At 36.2% G+C, this 19,915-nt stretch overlaps 1 protein-coding gene across 1 annotated transcript in view; it reads left to right on the top strand.

Annotated features, from left to right (window-relative positions):
- The window catches only part of LOC126413152 (protein Fe65 homolog), a 521,914-nt gene extending 506,272 nt beyond the window's left edge, over positions 1-15,642 (top strand). The window contains exons 13-14 of the mRNA XM_050083046.1: positions 2,382-2,552; positions 13,056-15,642. Of these exons, the coding sequence (XP_049939003.1) occupies positions 2,382-2,531 (150 nt within the window). The 3' untranslated portion in view covers positions 2,532-2,552; positions 13,056-15,642. The remainder of the gene's footprint in view (positions 1-2,381; positions 2,553-13,055) is intronic.
- The last annotated feature ends 4,273 nt before the right edge of the window (positions 15,643-19,915 follow it).

Raw genomic sequence — 19,915 nt, 5'->3', positions numbered from 1 at the left:
TAGTACCTGCATTTGAAGGCTTTTGCGAGATCTTTAGCATACTGGCCAAGGGAATTCTCATTACTTCAGTTATGCCATCCACTGGCCAGGCTAAATGGGAGCAATTGTTTGGTGTGGCAGGGTTGACAGCTGTCAAAATGCAGTACTATTGGTGGTTGATGGACTTTATATGGACAGAGGTAGAGGTACAGCTGGAACCATCAGAGGTAGAGCTCAACTTGCAGGAATGTAGCAATTGGGCCGAGGGGGACTGGGTGAAGTGAATGGGGAGAATATTTCGAGGTTGTGGAGCAATGAGGATAGAGTGTTGTGGCCCCATGTCTAGATCATTACAATATCGTCATTGAACATAAACCAGATACGGGGATTGAGAGACTACGAAGGTTTCCTCTAAATGGCCCATAAACAAGTTATAGTAGGAGGGTGCCATGCAGGTTCCCATGGTTCTGCCCATCATTCAACAAAGGTAGCATGTTGGAGGTGCCACAGGATGTCTTTGTTGTTCATTTTTCTTACTGGTTTCCTTAATGTTCTGTAATTTACTTGAAGACAATATCATGGAAAGGGAAAGGAAGTAGGTGACGAGTATTAGATCAGAGATATGATACTATGAGAACAACTGACAGAACACTGAGATAAATTACAAGGAGACTTTGATAAAAACAATGAAAGAATGGATCAGGGGTACATCACATTCCCTCAGAATTATCAATAACCTTGGGCAGAACCAATCATGATAAAACTATTCCACCTAGTATGCAAGATATGTGCGACGGGCTAAATACCTTCAGACATCGTGAAGAATTTCATAATCCTAACACAAAAGAAGGTAGGTGCTGATATGTGTGAATACTACTGAACCATGGGTGAAAATAGCAACATGAAATATTTATGGATAAATGGAAAGACTTGCAGCAGTTGACCTCAGGAAGATATCAGTTTGGTTTCCAGAGAAATGTAGGAACATTCAAGACAATATTGATTCTGACTTGTCTTAGAAGGTAGACTGAAGAAAGACAAACCTACATACCATTTGTAAATTCAGCAAATGCTTTTGACACTATTGAATGGAATACTCTCTTCGACATATTGAATGTGACAGCAATAAAATACAGGAAGGAAAATTTATCTGCGTTCATATAGAAACTGGGCTGTAGTTCTGACATTGTCAGCAGGAGAGTTGATCTCTGAATTTTGAGAAGTTTTATTTACCCAGATTGCAATAAACAGGCTACATATATGGATGAATTGGTTTGGCAATTTAAACTGCCTTTTTCAGCTCATCTGCACACATCAGTTATTATGCCCCTTAGTGCAGTGCACTGTCATCTTGTCACAGGCATATTTGGGAGCAACTTGTTGAAGAGGCTGCACCAGTTAACATTATGTATTGTATAATATAACCATAATTGGTGGTGTACACTCAGTAAAGAAATAGTAAGGAAAACACTGTGAACAACATGTATTTTATAAGAAATTTTTATGTGGGTTGACCGCAAGTATGGTTTTGTTATATAATATATAATGTTACACACTGCATCTCCTTCAACGAGTTGCTCTCAAATATGCTTATGACTAGATGACAGTGTGCTACATCGAGTGGCATAATGACCGACATACATAGATGACGTGAAGATGGCAATTTAAACTGCTGACACTAGTCATATGTGTATGTAGTTATTGTCATATGGGCAAATAAAACTTCTCTAGTAAGAAGATGACATTTTTCAGGAGTTTAAATATTTGGTACTGTTTTCTGAAAGTAACTGTTTGCGGTGTAACCTTGTACAGAAATGAAATGTAGACTAAAACACTACAGACAACACCAGAGTAGAAGAATTTGAAGTATAGTGCTACAGAAAAATGTTGAAGACTAAATGGTTGGATCGAATAGCTGATGAAAAGGTATTGAGTCGTATTTGGGAGAAAAAAACATATAAAAACAGAACTTGACTAAAAGAGGGGATTGACTGACAGAGCACATCCTGAAGCATCAAGGAATTACCAATTTAGTGGTGGAGGGAAGTGTGGTGGGTATACATTTGTAGTGAGAGACCAAGGCTTGATAACAGAATAAAATTCAGATGTATGGTTGCAGTAGTTATGCAGAGACGAAGATGTTTGCACAGGGTAGACTAGTGCAGAGATCTGCATCAGACCAGCCTCTGGATTGAAGACAACAACAATCACATGATTTAATATACTCTGACTTGAGTGCTGATTATGGTGTTATTTAGTACTCTTACCAAATGACAATTTCCTCGCGTCTTTTATTTTTTATCTTGTTCTGCCTGTGCCATAGTCTTAGAGTGTCATGCTGTTGTGAATCTTATAATATGCTTTTTCAATGTGTAATGAATAAAAACTGTATCTGTTCACAGCTAAGGTATCAAAAATGCTTGGATGCACATCCACAAGGACTAGGTCGTGGCCAGCAAAATGCTCAGACCCCAGGGAAAGGTCTGGGTGCTACACTGAAGTCTCTTGTTGGAAGCCTTACTGGCAGAAGGCTGCGTGGCAGTGAGTCCTGAGATGAGGCCCTCTCACTGCAGGTAACTGGCACTGAAAAACAGCTGTATTATTGATCTGAACTTAAAATCCTGTATCTCTCAAATTTAATCATTTGGTTTAAGAATAATGTCAGAAGGTCATATGTCTGGAAGGACCTGGAGACACTGAAAGCTTTTAGATTGATTGTATAATGGTAAGACAGAGATCTGGAAACCAGGTTTTAAAGCATAAGACATTTCCAAGGGCAGATGTGTACTCTGACCATAATTTATTGGTTATGAAATTTAGCTTGAGAAATTGTAAAAAGGTACCAAATTAAGGAGATGGGACCAGGATAAGTTCAAACAACCAGAAATTATTGCAAGTTTCAGAGGGCACAATAGGCAAAATTTGACTGAAACAGGGTAAGGGAATACAGTAGAATATAAATTGGTAGCTTTCAAGAGATGAAATAGTGAAGACAACAGAGGATCAAATAGGCAAAAAGGCATATAGAAATCCGTGAATAATACAGAATGTATTTTATTTAGCTGGTGAAAGGAAAAATGCATCAGATAAAACAGGTGAAAGGGAACACATATGTCCGAAGAATGAGATTGAGGAAGGAAGAATGGATGGCTAAGCAGGAATGGCCAAAGAATAAATGCAAGGCTGCTGAAACATGCATGAGCAGGCGGGTGATAGATGTCACCACAGGAAAATGAGAGACCTTAGGAGATAAGAGAAGCATCTGTATGAATATTAAGAGCTCAGGGGTAAGCCAGTCCAAAGAAAAGGAAGGGAAGCTGAAAAGTGGAAGAAATGTGTAGGAGGGCAGTATAAGAATTTCTAGTCATATTATAGGAAGGGGAGAGGAAGTTAATTAAGATGAGATGGGAGATATACTGTGACAAGAATTTGACAAAGCACTGAAAGATTAAGTTGAAACAAGGCTCCTGGAATAGATGACATTCCCTCAGAATTATTCAGATCTCTGATAGAGCCAGCCATGAAAAAAATATTTACATGGTGTGCAAAAAGACTTCAGGAAGAAGGCAGTAATTCCAGATCCAAAGAAAGCAGGAGCTGTAGGTTGTGGATGATACTGAACTGTCAGTTTAATAAGTTATGACTGCAAAATATTGACACAAATTATTTACAGAAGAATGGAATAAGTAGTCGAAGCTGAACTCAAGGAAGATCAGTGTGCTTTCCAGAGAAGTGCTGGGACACGCAAGACCGTACTCACACAATTATTTACTCCGAAAGATAAGTTGAAGAAAGATAAAGTTACATTTATAGCATTTTTAACTTAAAGAAAGTTTTTGAAAATGTTGACTGGAATACACTCTTCGAAAATCAGAAGGTAGCGGGGATAAAATACAGATAGTATAGAAACTGCACTATGATTTGAAGAGTAGAAGAGCACAAATGGAAAGCAGTAGTTGATAAGGTAATGAGACAGAATTGTAGGTTATCGCTGATGTCATTCAGTTTGTACTTTGAGCAAACAGTGAAGGAAACCAAGAAGAAATTTGGAAAGGAATGAAAGGGAGAAGAAACTTGGGAGGTTTGTCGAGGGCATTGTAATTCTGTCAGAGACAGCAAAGGACTTGGAAGAGCAGTTGGATGGAATGGAGTGCAAAGAGGTTACAAGATGAACATCAACTAAAGTAAAGCAAGGGTAATGGAATGTAGCTGAGTTATACCAGGCATTGCTGAGAGAATTACATTACGAAGTGAGATGCTAAATGCAGTAGATGAGTTTTGCTGTTTGCGTAGCAAATTAAGTGATGATGGCCAAAGTAGAGAGGATATACAATGCAGACTGGCTACAGCAATGAAAGCATTTCTTAAAAAGAGGTATTTGTTAACATGGAATATATACAGGATGTCTCTCCTATCAGTTGTCAGGCACATTTAATCTGGTGTTTCCAGAGATATTTGCAGTTTTGTCTTCGCAAAGTGTAGCTGAAGTCAGCCCAAACAAATTCTGCATGTCACTTCTTTCATGAAACACCCAGCATTGATGGAAAGCGCCGATTTGTTTCCTGTTACAAAGAAAACCTCTGCGTCAGTAAATAAATTTAAAAAAGGTGGAAGACGAGCTTTTTTCTCCGCCCCAAGTTTCGGCCACTGCATTTTCATACATTATTCAACGAAGTAAATACAAATTCTGTATTGTTCATCTTCGAATGTACTACGAAAATCCGACTGGCAAGACTGTTTGGGATGTTTGTCAATATGGCCAACTCTACGTTCGGAATTTTTTCCTACCTGTCAGAAGAGATGGTTGCTAATAGGAACTTTTATGAATTGTGAATCACATGCAGTATTCTCTTCACCATAAGAATAATACGAATATAAACATTTTGCCATGTATTCTTTCTTGTTTGCTGCTATCTCATTTAAATCCTGTCTGCCTAATAAACTACGAAACTAGAGTGAGACAACAGCAAACGCAGAAGAATATACATATCATGTCATGTTTATATTCATATTATTCTTATGCCTAACAGTGATACAGTCAGAAATGAAGCACAGCAATTGACTAGGCATCTGCAAAGATTTTCATGCCATTGTTTTGCTAATGAGATGATTCCTCTTTTTTCTTTTTATAAATTATAAGCGGCAGTAGTGTGCACAAAAGCAAGCCATGCCGCGAGCGGCGACAAGCCGTAAACACTTATTATCAGAATGCGACAAACAATGCATGACAAAGTACAGTAATGCATTTTCAGCTTAGAGTGACGTAAACACCTATAACAAAGAGAACGGCACTTATCAGATCAAAGAAAAATAAGCAATCAATTCAAACCAGACGAAGCACGTAAAAAAGGTAGGGTACCCGTATAAATACAGACGGAGCGCCTGACGCATAGCAATGGCTACCTGGTAAAGCTTAACTGCTAAGCTTACAACTCGAACCAAACTACTGTAGCTGTATCGTCATTCATTCGACCTAAATTGTCTCTCATATTACAATGGACCAAATTTATTTCGATTTGGAGGTGCGGCCTATAACTTTTCTCTCCCCTTGAATTTCGAGTCTCAAATTTCAGGTGCGGATTAGATTCAGGAAAATTTTTTTCCCCTTGATTTCGAGTCTCATTTTTCAGGTGCGGCTTAGATTCGAGTGCGGCTTAGATTCCAGTAAATATGGTAGCCAGTACTGCAGCAGCAACAGCACCACCCTGGCCTGCACTGAACATCACCTCACAGTAGCACTGCTTGCTCTCTGCTAGAATACTAGATTATTCTTCATGTTTTACTGTCCCTGTTAGTACATATCAAAAAAATGAATTTTGCAATAGACTGATTTGGGACCACTCTGTCAAACGGGCACATAAAAATTCCATTATAAAAATCATTTTGTTTTACAACGGGAAAGAAACTGATGCTTTCTGTCAAAACTGGGCATCACTTGAGAAGGGTAACGAGCAGTAGTATTTGTTTGGGCTGACTCCAGCTACATATTGCAAGAATGAATTTGCTAACACCTGCTGAAACGTCAGAAAAAAATTGTCTGATGAGCCATAGGAGGGAAACCTGTTATTTGTTAGCAAGACCCTTCTGAAAGTATTTTCTGAGCATAGCCTTCTTGTAAGAAATTGAAATGTGGACAATAAGCAGTATAGTCAAGAAGAGATTATAAGCTTTTGAAGTATGGTGCCATAGCAGACTGTTGAAGATTACATGGGCAGGTTGCATAACTAATGAGAAGGTACTGAATCAAATTGGGAAGAAAAATTTGTGGCACTATTTGATTAAAAGAAGGGAGTAGTTGAAACAACATTTTATGAGGCATCAAGGAGTTGTCAGTTTGTAATTGGAGGGGGGGGGGGGGGGGATAAAAATTGTGGAGGAAGACTGAGGGATGAAGCAAGCAGCAAACAGGTACAAACAGATGTAGGTTGCATTGTGCATTCGGACATGAAGAGGCTTGCATGGGCTAGGCTAGTGTGGAGAGCTGCACAAACCAGTCTTTGGACTGAAGACTACAACAACAACAACCCTCAAATAACTGTAGTGTGTTGTACCTTTGTTTATTCTGCTGAAGCCAGTGTTCACTTTTCTTACCTTGGCTGTTTATTCTGCACAGATTGCCCCTATTTTAGTCTATAACAACCTTTTTTTTTTTTTTTTCAAAATGTGTACCAGATCTTTCACTTGTGACTTCCTGAGTTCAAATGTTGTTTATTATTAGCATTTCTTTATTTGTGTGCATTTCATCCTATTCTTATGCATTACCTATCACAATGTAGTCTGGTTGACTTCTCACAGCCTTTCGAGTTTCATATTGTGAAACATTTCCACCTATATTCACTTCTTTAAGTCTTTGTGAAAGGCAAATAAGAAAAAAAAAAAAAAAATGCTTGATATTGTAAAAATCACACAGGAATTGTCTAAAAATCTCATGTGATTTCTAAACTGATATCTACAAATTTAAGACATTAAAAAACTTACAGATTTACGATCTTGTGTGACTTTGGCAAGCTGTGCAAATAAGTACAGTAAAAGAATTATACAGGATAATTTTATTATACAGTCTTGGTAATTACTTCAGTGGCAGACTTTAGCACTTTCTAATCTTTAGGCCTTAAGAGCGTGACAAATGGATTTTGCTCAAAATTCTGCACAAACTGCTTTAGTTCCAAGCTAGCCACATATATTGAGATTCATTGTGAAGGGACAGTACTCTTCACTTATCTTTAAATGACCAGCAGACTACCTGAACTAAATTGTAATTATGGGTGTGGCTTTTTGTAAAAATTAAGATGTGATTATTATCATAAACATGATCTTTGGAACACTTAATTGAGCAAAATGTTCTGTCTTACAACATCCATAATCAATGTGGTCTTCTTTCCATGACTCAAATAACTCTGTAGTTTGTGAATATAGACACAATAACACACACAAAATTTTTAATTGTGTAGTAAAAAAATACAAAGATTTTGTAATGTTGTGGATGATGTATTCTGTGTTATTTTCAAACAAAACATTTTTATTGTTGATGAGTTTTGTATCATGCCAGTCACCACCACACTCTGATTACATCTTTTCATCATGTGCTATTAATTTTATGATATTCAACCAAAATGAAAAACATGTTTGCTCAGCTATATTATTAGTGATATTTATAGTCATTCTTTAAGATTATCTGCAGTTGTCACACATAGTTAATCATACAGGGTTACAGAGTTACAAGTTCTGACATAGCTCTTTTCATGTACATCACATAAGGGAAACTCCAGGTTAAACATCAAAAATTCACGGAAAAAATAGATTGCTACTCACCGTAAAGATGACACATTGAGTTAGAGAAAGGCACAATGAAAGGACAGTTACACATTAACTTTCTGCCAATGCTTTTGTCAGAAAAGGAAACACATTCTGATCCAAGCTGCTGGAGACGGCAGTCATGTGTGCAAGTGGTGTTGCTTGCTTGTGTTTAATGAATGTGTGGATGTTTCCTTATCTGATGGAGGCTTTCACTGAAATATAATGTGTTTTTTTCTTCTGCCAGTCTGCAACTCAATGTGTCATCTTTATGGTAAGTAGCAACCTAACTTTTCCCTGTATTGTTTATCTGTCACATTACAGACAATACCTTGTGTCAGAAAACTGAAAAAGCCTTTTTTTTCTCTAGCTGCACTATATTTATATCTACACTGTCACCATAAATGCATGCATTTGCTACTTTTTTTAACTTTTTGAACGTCTGGGAATAATAAAGTTATTCACAGAAATAAGTTTAATGAACTTCGACTTCATATTGATCCCCCCCTCCCCCCTCCCACGCACACATACAAACTAAACCTGTTACTGACTATACTTTGCAACACACACTACAGCAGTAACCAACATCCACATACACACTCTGCAAACTACCATAAATTCCATGCAGAAAGTATTTTCCATTGTACCAGTTATTAGGAATTCTTCTTGTTCCATTTATGGAGTGCAGGAAAAACCACTGTTTGTACACCTCTGTGTATGTGTGCTGTAACTAATCTAGTCTGATCACATCCTTGTGATTCCGGTGGAAGTAACAGATAGGGGATTGTAGTATATTCTGAGTTTCATTATTTAAATCTGGTTCTTGAAACTTTGTGAGTAGTCTTCCTTGAGATAGTCTACATTTATCTTCAAGTGTCTGTCAGTTCAGGTTCTTCAGCACCTGTGTGACAATCTCCTATGCGTCAAGCTAAGTTATGACCATTTGTGCTGCCTTATTCTATTTTTTTTTATACATTCAACATCTGATGTAACAATATCCTAAAATATCCTAGGAGGGATTGCACAAGAGTTTTGTAAGCAATCTCCTTTGTAGACTGAGTGCATTCTTCTAGTATTCTACCAGTGAACAGAAATCTACCACCTGTGTTACTTATGATTGAGCCTTTGTGATTGTTCTATTTTGTATCACCTACAAACTATTACGCCCACATATTTGTATGAGGCGAGTTGATTCCATTTGTGACTCATTGACTTTAGTCATAAGATACTGCATTTTTTTTCATTTTGAGGAGCACATAAATTTATATTTCTGAATATTTAAAGCAAGTTGTCAGTCTGTGCACCACTTCTAAATTTTATCAAGATCTGACTGAATATTAGGCAGCTTTATTCACAAATTACTTCATTATAGATAACTGCATCATCTGCAAAAACTCAAAAATTACTATTAATAATCCCAGTACACTTCTATGCAGCACATCTAAAGTTAGTTCTATATCTGTCGATGACCCTCCATCCAAGATGACATACTGGACCCCTCCTATGAAGGAATCTGCAATCCAGTCACAAATTTCATTTGATACCCCATATGATTGTACTTTTGATAATAAGCATAGGTGCAGTACCAAGTTAAATTCTTTTTAGTAATTGAGAAATACTGCATCTACGTGACTGTCTTGATCCATGGCTTGCAGGACGTCATGTGGGAAATGTGCAAATTGAGCTTCATATGATCAGTGTCTTCAGAATCCTTATTTTTTGGTATGGGGGCACTGTTCTATGATTCTACAGCAAACAGATGTCCAGGATATTGGATAGCAGCTTTGGATCCCCACACTTACTGTCAAAAGTGCAATCATATGGGTATCAGGGGAAATTTGTGACTTGATTGAGGACTTTTTGGTAGGGAGAATGCACCATGTTATCTTGGATGGAGAGCCATTGTCAGATACAGATCTGCAGATGATGCTTTTTGCAGTTATCTATAATGAGGTACTTCTGAAAGAAGCTGCATTATTTAGTCAGATTGTGATAAGGTTTCAGAGTGGTGCAGATTGGCAGATTGCTTTAAACATTTAGAAACATAAAATTTTGCACTTCACAAAATGAAAAAGAAAAATCATAATATCCTATGACTATAATATCAATCAGTCACTGTTGGTATCAGCCCACTCATACAAATACCTGAGTGTAACACATTGTAGGGATATGAAATGGAATGGACATGTTGGTTCAGTCATGGTTAAAGCAGATGGTTGACTTCAGTTTATTGATAGAATACTGGGGATGTGCATTCAGTCTACAAAAGAAATTGCTTGCAAATCACTTGTGTGACTGGTCCTAGAATATTGCTCAATTATGTGGTGCCCATACCAGGGTATATTGGACATATACAGAGAAGGACAGCATGAATGGTTACAGGGTTGTTTAATCAGTGGGAGAGTATCACAGAAATACTGAGGCAACTGAACTTGAAAACTCTTGGAGATAGTCATAAACTATCCCAAGTAAGTCTATTAACTAAGTTTCAAGAACCAGCTTTAAATAATTATTCTCAGAATATAATACAACCTACTATGTCCCCCTCGCATAGGGATCGTGAAGATAAGATTAAAATAATTACTGCACATACAGAGCCATTAAAACAGTCGTTCTTTCACACTTCACATGTGAAGGGAACAGAAAGAAACCTTCATAACTAGTACAGTGGGATGTACCCTCTGCTATGCACCTCTTGGTGGTTTGCAGAGTAGAGATAAAGGTGTAGTTTTGTGGATCAGTCCTGATACTTTTCTTGGAGTCGGGCCTGACCTGTGTTTTCCAGTTACTGGGCAACATACATTTTTAGGGACCTACAGTAGATTATGTTTAAAAGAGGGCCTAATTCAGCCACAAATTGGTATAAAATTTGATAGGAACTACATTAAATACTGGAGCTATGTTCAGTTTAGAAATTACAACTGTTTCTCAACGCCACTGGTACTAATATCAGTGTCACTGATCTTTGCAGTAGTGAAAGAATGAAATTGGTGCAGTACCTCTGGATTTTTACTTTGTGAAGGAACATTTAAAAACAGAGTTAAATATTTCTGCTTTTGCTTTGCTATCATCAGTTTCAGTTCCTGTCTCATGCACAAGTGTCTGGACACAAACTTTGGTACCGCTAACAGCCTTTACACCTGCTTGAAGTGTTCAAAAGGATGGTGCCCATCTGCTTGCTTGCAACCAGCACTGTGTGGACTTCCTCGACTGAGGACTCTTAGGATATTACCACTGTATATTTTTGAATTAACTTGAAGTTTGTGTTCAAAAAATGGTTCAAATGGCTCTGAGCACTATGAGACTCAACATCTTAGGTCATAAGTCCCCTAGAACTTAGAACTACTTAAACCTAACTAACCTAAGGACATCACATACACCCATGCCCGAGGCAGGATTCGAACCTGCGACCGTAGCAGTCCCGCGGCTCCGGACTGCAGTGCCAGAACCGCACGGCCACCGCGGCCGGCGAAGTTTGTGTTATTGACACCATGATCCAACACAAATTTCACACAGAATTGGAATATTTACCTTTCATTTGCAATAACTGGAGTCAGTCTTCAATGCCTTATTCTTTTGGTACTCTCATATAAATCTACATCAACATTTATAGCGGAGGGTGCTTTTTACCAAAGTTAAGCATAGCCTATCTTAGTTTGCATATTTGTGTATTCTGTTCACTCTTGCTTTATTTTGATGACAAAACCACTCTGGAGTTGTAGTGTAGGTAGCACTGGAGGCCCAAATAACAGTTCAGCTAAGATACATCATCATTGTTCCTTTGCATTCATGTTGCCATAGATTATTCCCCACCACTTGTGTATATTGTTGAAAACCCACGAACTTCACCTTTGTCTGTCAGAATTACCCTCCATACTTCTTATGTGCTTCTGCACTTGAGACTGAACAAATGCTGTGCTCTCACTACACAAATCCGTAACATTTGCCGCCTTACAGCTCTGAGGAGAGCTTGTATCAATCTACCTTAGTAAACATTGGCACTACTACAGCTGGTGCAGCTTGTCAGCATTTGTGAAACCCTCATATATAAGGATTAGTGATAAAGTTTTAATTAAGACCTAGAAAAATCCAGCTGAATCCATGGAACTAGGCAATGGTCTTAGTCATAACATATTTTTCCCAGCAGTGGATGACTTGCCAGATGATTGCTGCAGAAGTTTTCATTTTGTCTTTTCAGGAAACTTTCCACCTGGAAAATTTACTTCTCGTCGTTTGGAAAAGCCTGCCACAGAATGGTTTCTGCATCCAATAGTTGTCAAAAATGTCACTGGGTGCTATGCCAGGAGAATAGGGGGATGAAGTACCATTTGTTAACCCAAAGAAGCAGCATTTATAACTGTGTTCAGTGCAGAAACAGCAGGGGCATCATTGTTGGCAAAAACGTCCCCTATGACAGCTTTCCGTGAATCTTCATCTTGACAGCTTCATGTAACCTCATTGGGAGATTTCTGTAGTAAACTCCCATGATTTTTGCCATTTCTCAGATTAATCAGTTAGCATCAGACCATAGTACTCCCAAAAAATACTCAGTGGCACGTTGCTCGATGACTGTTGCATCTTCGCCTGTTTCTGCAGTGGAGCATCCACTGCTTGCTTTGCTTCTTTGTCTCGGGTCATAGTAGTTAACCCAGCCTTCATCCATAGTCAGTGAGTGGCTAAAGAAGTCATCCTCATTGGCCTGACACAGCAGCAACATTTCCATTGTTACCTCAGTTTGACAGTATTTTTGATCAGTTTGGCAGCCTTTTGAAGAGTTGTACAAGGTGTTAAAAATTGATCCATGTATAATTTTCACTTCTCACACTATTGTGTCAATTATGATACACAATAGTTCAAGCACCAGGGTCCCCCTTCTCTTGAGATTCCCTGTCATGGTTCTTCATGGAGAAAGATCTACCACGTCATTCTTCATTATTCGAACTTGTTTTACTACACCAGAAGCATCTGCATCAAAATGATGGTGCACTGTTGCCGTATACTTACAACAACTCTGGATGGACTGTTGCAGTATCGCACTCCTTCAAATGCAGAAAATGAATTACCGCATGATACTCCACTTAATCAACTGGCTGCGCCTCCAGTGCTGTGCTACTGTACTGTGGCAGGGTTTGTAATATGTATTTGGACTGCAGACCCATACCTACAAATGAACAAACAAAATAATAATCACACAACTTTTTTCAGTTCATAATTTATTTTTTTACGGTCAAGTGAGTACATAACTTATCTTGCAGTAGTAAGACTAGTGTGTGTGCTTCCAGGAGCTATGGCCGCTGCCTGCCGAGCGTGAGGTCATCAGGCACCGCCACCTGCAGTCACCCCTGACTTTTCGCTACTTCAGCAGCAGTCCGCCCTCAGCCAGCTTGCGTTCCCTCCTTTCACCTACACTCGACACCCGGAGGCTACCCCATCGCTGGCACTAACACTTCATTGTGTGTGTTTGTGTATATGGTAGAGGAATATCTACCTTCAACATTAAGGACATGACATTTTGATTTGTAATCAGCAAGTTTGAGACTTGATATTGTTTGTGAGATCTGAAAGTGGAATGTGTAAAACTTAAGCTCTCTTCAGAAATATCATTGGTACTGATTCTCTGACTTGCAGCTTAGAACTGTAATTATATATGTTTTGAAAATAAATTGTACTATTTTTTAAAAGAATGACGTGTCAATGCAGTGATGTGAACATCTGCATAAGAAGGAAACCCATTTACAGATTCAATGATGAAGGTTTAGGTCCCAAGATCAGGAGAGACAGCTTTCCATCCAGCTAATTTCTTTTAGAGATCTGATTCATTAATGTGTGTATATAAGTTTACTATATTTGTTGTAATCTTATATTCCATCTTAATATGAAAGCAAATTTTGTGTATCCACTGATATGGTAATCATAGTACCAAATTAGTTTGTAAGTGTGTAAATATTATTTCAAAAAAATTAAGGAAGTTTTAAATTAGTTATTGCTGTCTTGCACAGAGAAAGAAGCAGTCAACATTTTCTTTCCAACCTGTAACAGATCTTGGGCAGTTTTATATGAAAAATAGATTAATTTGAGATTGCAAAGTAAAATGATGTATTCATATGTAGAACATGGTACATATTCTTGCCACTGATTTTCACCTTTTTTCTAAATTTTTCCTTAAGGAATTGTGGCAACATTTGTGTTCTGATCTATCTCTCCTTTAAAGTACAATTTAATTAGGAACAAATTTAAAAATTTGTTAGTCATTCTTTAATTCAATTATCACCATTACAAGTAAAGTTGTCAAGACAGCAACATGCATAATATTTTCATTATATGAATTTAAAATGTCTGAAGTGTGATTGCAAATGCTGACTGGAAATGAAGAGTATGTATCTGCTTTTGTAAAGTTTGTATGTACATATATAAATGTTACATAAGAATGCAGGATGAGTAGAATGGCCTGGTGTGTGACATAGTTCTTTCTCATGTAAATAATTACACATAGAGGCTTTTCTTGGAGTAACAGGGAACAAACACGTTGCAAAAATGTAGTAGTGTCTTCATGTCACTGAGTGTGTTAAAATGAACCTTTAACTTCTAATGGCATTGAAAATTATTTTGTGTGATCAAAAGACAGAAAAGATTAAGTAGCAGTTAATTCGTGAGAATAATTTAATATTTTGTTTAATATTGCACCAGAAACCCCACAATTTTTATCATTTTAATTCCTTTGCTATGATCTATAATCATTCATCATTTATTTGAATGAATTTCATTGACTAGTATATACATTTTCAATTAACAGTTTAAAAAATGACTAAGTTACGTGTTAATTTCAAAATTTAATTTAGTTCAGTGATGATCTGCAGGATACCTACATCTATTTTTACATAAAGTATTTATTTTATGCGATGTGTATTCAGGCAACCATTGTAGTTAGAAGTAGAAATTATGCAGTGTTATAAAAATACTATAATCTTGTTATTAATGTCACGTTATACTTCCTCATACTATACAAAGTACAGCACAAATTAAGAAATTTATTTCTCAAAAAACAATATAAGTTGACTATAGACTGAAATAAGTTGATTAATGATTCTGTGCATTCTAGTGGAGAATACTGCACACAAATACACATCTAGTACTTTCAGAAGTTTCAAATCTCTGTATTTCATAACTGTTGGAAAGTGTTACTTATCAAACATCAATTAAAAACAGCTTAATAAAAATCTCGAGAATATTCACATGAATAGGAATTTACGATATGTTGTTTTAAAAAGATAGAGCATTCATGAGCTCCCATTCATTTTGCCAAAAAATGTGAGTCTGTTAACTTGCATACTTGAATGTGATTACAGTAGTAATGAATCTTTGGCAAGGTTAAAAGTACACTATGGTGACTTAATTTTGATTGTCCTTAGTTTAAGTACATCAATGGTAGCTCTTTATTCATGCCCAGAGACCTGTTTATATTACCAAAAGACAATATGGTACACAATGACACATATAATAACTTCTACAAGATGTCCAGTGTATTAGAAAGATCCAATGATAGGCTGAAATTTCAGTTGTTCACCACATACTGCTCTGTAATTGCTGCATCTGGCAGTATTGCTGATTTTTATTACTTTTCAAAAATTTTATGTATATATCAGTGTATGCAAAATTTGCATAAGCACATAGGAATGGCTGCCATGCCTTGTCTGTGTTATGTTTTGTACTTTCCAGGGCAGCAGGCTTGTCTGTTGTGTAATATAATGATGGAACTTTATGAAGGACTTCTAAAGTGTGACCACTACATCAGAAATGGTTAATATTCTTTGTAAAAGACTTGCTATACTCATTGTCATTTTCTCATAGTAAAAAAATATGTGTATAAAACTGTTATTTATTTTACATAATGCTATGACAACTAAAAAATTAATGTATGTATTGCAATCAGATTTAGAAAATGTTTGTGTATTGTGTGATGTCAATGCTTTCATAGAAAGTGGTTTGCTAAAACTGCTGAATTCTGCAGTCAGACAGAATTTTGCACATTCCAAGTCTTAGTCCATTTAATCCTAATGAACAGAAATGTCCTGCTCTGGCATTTTGACATGATTAGCATACTGGCTTCTGAACAAAAGTAATATTTGATAAAAGGTTAATTGTCACCTTACTTTTTTTTACTGTGAAGATGGTAAACTCTTGGGACTTTATTATTACAACACAAAAAAAGTAGTTTTGTTAAACATCAGAACATGCGTAAAGCAGCTTGAAGCATCATGTAAGCTTTCCAATTAATATTCATTTAAGGAAAACAAACTGTTTCTCATGTAATAAGAGCAGATATAAACAAGACTGAGGTAATTAAAGGTGGACACACCAATCAATATAGATGGAAAAATTGTTCCATTTCTATTGAGAAGGGCCTGTACCTAGCCTCAGTTTTGCATTTAATACAATGTATAGATTTTGCATTTCATGACGCAAGCAGAAAATAAGATATTTATAAATGCGTTTACTTTACAACTTTACAGAGATAACAACATTACTGCATGCTTGTTTCAAATACTGCCCTCACCATATTTAAGAGGTGTAGTTTGTAAACTATTTTCCTTTCGATTTAGTCATCTTTGTAAATTGTTTCAAGTTTTCATTTCATATGAGTAACAAATAGGTACAGTTTTTAAAATTATGATACTGCCACATTATTAATTTGGAATGTTTATTTGACATTTCATGGGTAAATGTTTCTTATGTTTTGCGTCTGTGAATGTGAGAGTACTGTATTATGTACAGTCTCATAGGCGGTCAACCTGTAAGAATATTTTTCACATGTTTTATACCTGGTGCTCCAATCCTTATTTGTTTTATTTTATCAGAATACACTGTATTTTGGTAGAGAGTTTCTTGTTATGTTAGTTACATAATTCAGTTATCTTGAAATCCCTTTTTGGATTATGAAAAAAGAAATTTCAGTGACTCTTCCCATTGTTTGTGCAATTATTTACTTGGGAACAAAAAAAAAAAAAAAAAAAAAAAAAAAAAAAATTACAGATTCATACATGTACTTCCCTCCACAGTTGAAAGACAACCAGCAATGAATACTAGATACTTGTGTTACAACACTACTTGTAGGATAATAGTTAACAGGATAACAAAACAAGTTCATATATGTTTAGGTATGGGTGGTAACTGTTTTTCCTGCTGTAATGTGAAGTAACAGATACACACAGGTACGGCTGTTTCGAAATGATGTGTTAATATGTGTATTGATATAATGATTAGCAGTTTTGGATTGGAACTTACTGCTGTCATCCTGTTTTTTTCTTTTGAGGTATCCATTTATTTCAGTGTCATGTCACCATTATAATTAAGAAAATGTTGCTTCCCTATTACCTGAACATGGTTACCAACTTAATTCTTTTCAAATGGTAGCACAAAATTGAAGCATGCAGTACTGGAACTGTAATGCCACAACCTCTTACCAAACTATGCAATTTCAACAATTTAACAATATTATGAAAAGGATAGTTACTACTCACCATACAGCAGAGATGCTGAGTCACAGATATGTACAACAAAAAGATTGTCAAACAAAGCTTTCGGTGTGTGTGTTCTATCTATTTGGATGAAGGTCTATTCGGCTGAAAACATTTGTTTGACAGTCATCTTTTGTGCCTATCTCTGCCTCAGCATCTCTGCTATAAGGTGAGTAGCAACTATCCTTTTCATAATACTGTCATTATTCCATTCTGGATTTTACATTGTTGAGTTTTAACAATTTCATGGATATATGTTTTCCTTTTTGTGTAAATTATTAGAGGTTACGCATTCCAGTGTACACTTTTACTGAGTATTTAGAAAAGCATTGTTATTCCTTATACAGAACACTAATTATAGTCGACAGGGAGAGAGAGGGGAGGGGGTGTAACTGATAGAATTTGTCGCAAGAGAGAAAATTTTTCTACTGTTGCACTTAATTTCTGGTGAGAAATCAAATGTAAGATTGTCAAGACACAAACCCAAACTATTTTGAAAATGCAGATAAAACGAAGTCTTTTAAATGTGCCACACCTACATTTCACAACATCTTAAAATCAGCACTGATCTATCTCTCCTGCAATTTTAATGGATTTGATGTATCCTGTAATATGTGTGGCAACAGAAGATAATTTACCGCTATTTTGTCGAAAGTCGACATGTTAAGAAACGTGGCTGTTGTACTTAAGGTTTATAATTTATATAAAAAACAGCTACCAGCCACATGTATGGTTTTGAAAGGACTCTGCTCAGATAAACTGTACAGCATATTTACATTTAGGAAAATGACCACATGAATGAAATATGATTTATTTAAACAGTAAAATAGATCACCAGGTAATACTGCGCACATGCTCACAGTACAATGAATAACAACAATGATAAAAATGTTTAATGTTGTACAGTGTACATGATAAAGACATGTTAGGCACTTGCAGTAATATGGTGATAAGGGAGACAAGACTTTAGATGTATGAGTCATCATAGAAACCAAATAATCTGCTGCTTAAACATATATTTTCCAAATAAATTACTATAAAATGTCCAATAAGAAATATTATTTTGTTTTTCTTCTACTGTCCTCAAAAATGTGTACAGTAAAACATTTTTGTTAAACTATATTTTCCCTCATACTCTGAGCCATTAAAACAGCATATAAATATTATAAGAGTAACTATACCACAAACATTCTTATATATGTTGAACAGAAAACAGTATGCTAATGTGAAGTAATTATTTTACTTTAGATGTGTCATAGACTGCAGATATGAATGAGTTCAACCTTTGCTTGCAGTAATTGTGTCAGTCTGCAGAATATGAGTGTAAAATAAAATCTACAGTTGGTGTTAATTTTGTGTTTTAGAATCATGAACATCTTTATTGCATCTGTTATAATGGTGAAAATGTACTTCACATTTCATCTAATGATAGCTTTGGGTAAATGTTATACAAACCCACATGTAAATTGCTTGTCTGTTCACAAGTGAAAGAAATGATATAAAAGTCATTACAATAAAAGGAATATCTTTACACAAAATTTTTTCATTGAATTTTAGACGTCTTCAGGAGCTACAATGTAAAAAAAATGGGTAATGAAAAGTATGGTAAGAAGTTATGACTCCACACCAAGGGTAGTTTAATTTCTTTATGAAGATCACTTCATTGAGTGTGCAACTAACAATACACAACTTGAACATGAGAGATGTAAGCTCCAGTTGACACACCAAGCATAGTAAAAAAATTACAGTGTTATTAAAGTAGTATGGTAATGCAAAATCCTATGTTTTATACAAGGAGGTGCTGAAAAGTAATCCCTCCAATTTTTTATAGAAAACTCAAAGTTTTTTAAAAATAAAACAAAACCTTATTTAACTTTCTACACCCTTATTCTTTGTGTCTACATATATATTTCTCAACATAGTCCCCCTGGCAATGAACACATTTCGCACAACAAGAGATCAGTTTGTTAATACCATCATTCTAAAATGTTTGATTTTGTTGGTGGAGCTACAACTTCACCCCTCTATTTGCAATGCTTTATCACTGTCAAAATGAAGTCCTCAAAAGTGTTCTTTAAGTTTTGAAAACAGATGAAGATTGGATGGAGTCCAGTCAGGACTGTATGAAGGATGATTGATGACAGTGAATCCCAGGAAACAGATTTTGCGCAGATGTTGCGATGTTTGTTTGTGGTCTGGCATTGTCATGCAAAGGAGAAGATGCTAAGCTCAACTATAGCATGCTGTTTCTCACACACCAACACAATTACGTTACATACTGTCATGTTACATGCTACAATTCGGAGCCCTCTGGCGGCAGAAGGCTGAAAATATGTATACATGAAGAATAAAGACATAGAATAACATTTGTTTTATTTTTATTTTATTATTTTTATTTTATTTGTTTTATTTTTTATATTTATTTGATTTTCTGCTGTCAAGCTTACTTACGTCTTTCTTCACACACACACACACACACACACACACACACACACACACACACACATTCTTTCATTCTCATTTCTCACTGGTTATACCGGACTCGAGAGTCCATTACTGCAGCAACATATTTTCGTCATCTGTCCCTGTCTTGGGCTATTTCCTTCCATTCACCTTCAATACCTAGA

This window comes from Schistocerca serialis, chromosome 7, assembly GCF_023864345.2.
Source record: "Schistocerca serialis cubense isolate TAMUIC-IGC-003099 chromosome 7, iqSchSeri2.2, whole genome shotgun sequence".
Taxonomy (NCBI): Eukaryota; Metazoa; Arthropoda; class Insecta; order Orthoptera; family Acrididae; genus Schistocerca; species Schistocerca serialis.
Note: the sequence above shows the minus strand (reverse complement) of the source record. Positions and strands in the feature narration are given on the sequence as shown.